The 6000-nt window shown below is 35.1% G+C and overlaps 1 protein-coding gene across 1 annotated transcript in view; it reads right to left on the reverse strand.

Annotated features, from left to right (window-relative positions):
• ANXA10 (annexin A10) overlaps window positions 1–904 on the reverse strand; it is a gene marked incomplete at both ends in the record, with an annotated part of 66554 nt that extends 65650 nt beyond the window's left edge. The window contains one exon of the mRNA XM_082625259.1: window positions 887–904. Coding sequence (XP_082481385.1) covers window positions 887–904 — 18 coding nt within the window. The remainder of the gene's footprint in view (window positions 1–886) is intronic.
• Window positions 905–6000: the final 5096 nt, after the last annotated feature.

The raw sequence follows: 6000 nt of genomic DNA on the forward strand, positions 1-6000 counted from the left end.
AAATGAGATCCTGAAATCTCAAGATAAAATTAAGATTCTTGAGCCAACAGTGATGGAAATTAGCCGCATTTTAGGTCCTCATTCAATATTTGAAAAACAATATAAGTAAATAAAATTTTCTAGGAATTAATACTTCGTAAATGAGTAAATAACATTATTTTGTGCCAAAGTTTAACCAAATAGTTATGCTGTATTTTTTGCATAAAAATTTTGCATTAAAAATTAAAGGCTTCCTGAAAGCATATTTCATAATACAGATTTCCAGACCATCATCATCAACACACAGCACATTTATGTGTAATTTCCAAGACCATGTGAAATGGATATCTTTTCAAACAATGTATATTTAGATAACTCAGGGTCTATGTAGGCTCTTCCAAAGTTCCTGGACTATTAGAGCAATTGGGTCAAAATGATTCGTACAAGGAAGAAAAATAAAATGACTAAACTGAGTTTTGCATTTGCTTAAATTCAACAGATAATTAGTCAAAAATGAGCTGTACTTTATGAAGATATCATAGATTTAAAATAAAAATTAACAATCAGGTTTATTTTTAGTTCCTTATAGAAAATAAATATGGAGACAAAAACATCTTGTTATAACTTCAGTTAGAATTCTGAGTCAGGTTACTTAAGAAAGTAGGCGTCACTAAATTGCCTCTAGAGAACAATACATTACTTCAAAATTAGCACGAATTTGACATTTAAGAGTATTAACTTTGTTTAAGGGTTACACTGAGCATCTACTAATTAAAACTTTAATGAAGATAAATTAGAACACCAATATTTCCTGTTGGAAATGTCAAGTCCTGCAAATGAAATTTTATAAACAAGGTTCAGATCTCAAAGGACTGGAAAGTTCTACAGAAATAGCCATTATACTTACATAGTCTCCACAGAACATTTTGCTGATAGTGGTTAAGTTCAGAGCAGTTCAGAAGGTCTTTGGTGTGTGGTCAGATGAATAGACTTGTTTCACTGTGTCGCTAGAACAAAGTGAATTTCACTGTTCAATCCAATTTAAATATGTCCACTGTCCACCTCAGTTTCTCAGGCAAGAAAATGAAGGGTCAGTTCTGGACACAGCAGGTCTCGAGACACAGCATTTATACTTAGCTACCAGTCACAGGTGAGTAGGCACAAAACAAATAGAACCAGTAGCCTAGCCCCTGGCCCCATGTTGATATAAGAAACATAAATGAGCTAACCAATGAAAGAAGTGTAATCTTTTGAGAAAGCTGGTGACTTACGGAAAGTAGGTTGATTAACCACGAAGTTAATGATTTATTTTCTGCTGCGTGAAGTTGGTAGATTTTATGTGCATCTATACCATTCTCTAAATATTTTGAACTATTATGTATCCCGTCATATGTTAAAAAATAATTGATTTAGGACAGAATTGATTACCCAGCAGGAAAAGTCTTTGGAGAAGTCATATATGCACCATCATTTTCACACTTTCATATATATATTATTTTAATATTTAACTTTATTACTTTTTAAGGAAACAAAATTTAAAAATACCTTCAACACCCAATATATTGTTAGGAAATATCTATAATCATAAGTTTCATACATTATTCCAAAAATCACACAATAAATGTGTATTGTATCATTTTACTGCCATTTAGGGAACAATACAGTGTTCATTTAGTCTATGAAATTTTTAAAAGATTTTGAAGACAAATTAGGCATAAATAATTCTTGGTTGAAAGAACAGAGGATTTTAAGTATTAACTGGTCATCCGTAATTCTAGGACCACTTTCCCCCAAATAAATCTGATGTTAAAATATGAAAAAATCATTAAGCAGGATGTTTTAATTTAATATATATATTATGAACAGAAAAATGTCTGATTTCTGCAGAGTTCAATTTATAATAGAATATGATTAACTTAATAATATACTTAGTACTGTGAAAGATGTAAAGAAGCATGCCTGCTTTCAAGGAAGTTAAAATCTAGTAAGTCATACTATGTACATGTATGTGTGTGTATGCACATCTGTATTTGTGTCTGGATTTGATTCTTGTGTTTTTTCTGTGTAGATTTAGAGAGCATATGGTAATTACTAAATAATAGTTATATGTATAGGATTCAGAATTTTAAAACAAATTTATGATTATTTTCTTTTTATGATTATTTTCAAAGGTTATGTGATTTATGGCTTTATATTATAGACTCAGTGTGACAATGTGAAATAAAAATTGTCAAAAAATTTGAAGCAAACATATGTTCTTTAAATATCAGATAATTGAGAGAAAAGAGATTTGATAATATTCCCTAATTTCCTGCCAAACAATTATTACTTACTGTTTATTTTTATTCATCATTATTTTATGATTTAGCTTTTTTTAAAAAAAAATGTACCCAGTTTAAACTATAATGTCTGGGATTTGTTTTATAATAGTTTTGTAAATAAAGGTTTGGGAGATATTAACCAAGTATGGAAAAATCTTGAAAACTGTTCAGAAGATAGAAGTCCATTAGATAATTCTGTTTTTTATTCATTTGAACATTTTCATAGTAAAATTTTAAACATTTTGCATTTAACTTATTTACTCATATTTAACTATGCTTTGAGTGTCTGCTGTATGAAAAGTAATAAATGCTAACTATACTTGAGCTTTCACTCTCTATGAGACACTGTTTCACTTGAATTTACCTGTATAAGTAAATTTAATCCTCACAACAACACTACGGGCTAGGTACTATTATCGCCCATATTTTAGAGGGGAGAACACTGAGGTACTGTGTAGTCAGAAAAGGTGCCGAAGATCACACTCTAAAAAGGGGTAGACATTTCAGCCTTGACAGTCCAGTGTCAGGACTTCTAACCTCAGTCTCTATGCTGTTCAGGTGCTCTGTGAACCTCAGTCTCTGTGCTGTGTAGGTACTCTGTGAATAAAGCAAGACAACTGGTAAAAAATTTAAAAAGCACATTTCTTGATTCAAAGGATTTACATTTTGATAGGTGGATAAAATTAATAGAATACAAGATGAGAAGCAGTAGGTGCCATGAGCAAGTTACAAAAGACGTTATGGACAATTCCATGAGAGGCAAGTTCTTTTAGGCTGCAAGTAAATCCAGAAGCCTTCCCAGATGAAGCAGCATTTGAAATGTAGCTTAGAGATGGAAGAAGAGCCTTCCAGGTAGGGAAACCCAGAAGCTAGCGCTCACACGGATGGGGGGGGGGAGGTGGAGGCCATGCAATGTGTACAGTAATTGTATCAGTTCTAACTCTGACCCTAAGTAGTTAGTTATATATGGCCAGCAATAAAATGCATTTGTTTCTGCTTCATTGTTTGGAGTTAAAATTCAGTGTGATAGACTCAAAGGAGAAGTATTAGCAGCATCCAATATCGTGGAATGAATATGTCCCCTGGTCATAAATCAATACCTCCTGGATCAGAGCGGATCACATCTTTTTAGCCCAATCAGCCTAAAAATACAGAATGACTTGTAGGCCAAGAAGACATGATCCTAACCAATCAAAGTTAATAATTTGTTTAAAAAAATGATGTGGGGCTTCCCTGGTGGCTCAGTGGTTAAGAATCCGCCTGCCAATGCAGGGGACAGGGGTTCGAGCCCTGGTCCAGGAAGATCCCACATGCCGTGGAGCAACTGGGCCTGTGTGCCACAACTACTGAGCCTGTGCTCTAGAGCCCACGTGCCACGACTACTGCAGCCGTGAAAAAAAAAAAAGAAAAAAAAATAATGTGGATGAATTCAAAGGCAGGTGGGTCAGTTAGTAAAGCATAGACAAGTGGGGCAAGGATTGGTGGCACCCATGTAATAATTACATGCTTAGATGGCACATCGGCCCAAGTACCAGGCATGTGGGGTCTTTTGCTAAGTGCACATGCACTTATGCTTGTGGTAGGTTGTACTATTGTTCACAATGACTCACTCTCTTCACTTCTGCTATATGGTGTGTATTACTTTTATGCCCCTTCGATTTGGGGTTTGGTCATGTGCCCTGCTTCAGCCAGTGGAATATGAGCAGGCAATTTGATAGTACACCTGAGCACAAACTTTTAGACACATTGTAACTTTCTGTCCCTCTTTGCAAAAACAGGGCGTGCCAGAATAGAAGAAGCTTAAATGAGAGGCCAGGGGAGCAGCCTCTTAGATCTGCCTTAGCTAACTAACGCAGTCTCAGTTTTGGCAATAGTCGTCCTAGTCTCAACATTAACTTTACGATTTTTATCTTCTGATAACTATTCAGCAACGATCTTCTAGCTAAAATTTGAATGCCTGTGTAGTGCGCCATACCAAACAAGCATTTAATCCTCCTGAGTGTCTAGTTTCATATTATTCATTCAATTTATTAGCAAATATTTATTAGGCAGCTAACATGTGCCTGGAGATGCACTGGGTGCTTGGGGTACTTCATTGAACAAGACAAAGATCCCTGCCTTGTGGTGCTTTTATTTATTTATTTATTTATTTTTTTTTTTTTTTTTTTTTTCCTTTTTGCGATATGCAGGCCTCTCACTGTTGTGGCCTCTCCCGTTGCGGAGCACAGGCTCCGGATGCGCAGGCCCAGCGGCCATGGCTCACGGGCCCAGCCGCTCCGCGGCATATGGGATCCTCCCAGACCGGGGCACGAACCCGTATCCCCTGCATCGGCAGGCGGACTCTCAACCACTGCGCCACCAGGGAGGCCCGGTGCTTTTATTTATTAATGAATAATTTGGAATTTTTATTTTATATGTGATTCAAAAAAGTGTAATTAATGTATGTTGTTTGATGCAGGCTTATGCATACTCAAGTATAATGATACTCCCCCTTGAGCAGTACTCACTGCCTGCAACATCATAAGAAGGCAGCTCTAAATAGCACAAATTTCCTTCCCGTTAGGCAGTGGTCTTCAAACCATTTGGCATCAGTGAAGTTTGAAAAACTATGTACCTCTTTATCCTTTTAAAAATGTGGCATATAAACACTTTAATTCAAGATGAGATAGTTGCAGTTTGGTTTTTAGTCTTCCAAAAGCATTCAGTGAGATCCAAAACCCAGAGCAATTCAACGCCCACAATCATTCACATAAAAATGTGCGACAAGACCGTGTTTAACAGTTGAATATTTAGCATCTTCCCTCTCTCTCTCTCTGAACCCCTATTTCCATTTTGTTTCCCTTATGTTTATCACGAGGTGATTTATGTTTGAATATCTTTTGAGGTCACCTTATCATTTATTTACAAATTATGTATATACATTTTTTTCTCTAATCTTGCCTGTAATGATTTCTATTTTTATTTGCATCTGGAAGCCACTGGCTCTTTTCCATGAATCTTTGCTAATTTTCATAAGTAACTGTAATATAAATTATCTGCAAGTAACTATATCCGTTTAAAGTGTATAATTTGGTGGGTTTTGAAGGTGTACGCATCTGTGAAGCTAAATCCACAATCAAGGTTGAGGTCATTTCCACCAGCCATGATGTTTTCCCACTGCCCTCCTGTAGTTTCTCCCCCAATCCAGGAAACCTCTTGCCCCAGGAAACCACTGGTCTGTCTTCTGCCACTATAGATTAGTTTGCTTTACCTAGAATTTCATATAAATAGAATCATATGATATGTACTCATTTTTTCAGCATAATATTTTTGAGATTCATTTATACTGTGTATATATCAAGAGCTCCTTTCTATTTATTTATTGCTGAGTAATATTCCATTGTATGGATATACTACCTATTATCTACCCACTTACCTGATAATTATAAATAAAATAAAATAAATAAAAATGCCTTCATGCCAACACTTGATATTATCATCTTTTAAAATTTTAGTCATCTAATTGTGTAGCTGTATCACGTTGTGATTCTAATGTACAAATTCTTTTTGACTAAGAATATAGCATATCTTTTCATATGCTAAATGGCCATTTTTACATCTTCTTATATAAATTGTTCAGATCTTGTATCCATTTTCCAACTGAGTTGATGGTTTTAGTGTTGAGTTTCAAGAGATCTTTGTACATTGTAAATACACATTC

This window comes from Mesoplodon mirus (genome assembly GCF_964341445.2).
Source record: "Mesoplodon mirus genome assembly, chromosome: 1".
NCBI lineage: Eukaryota > Metazoa > Chordata > Mammalia > Artiodactyla > Ziphiidae > Mesoplodon > Mesoplodon mirus.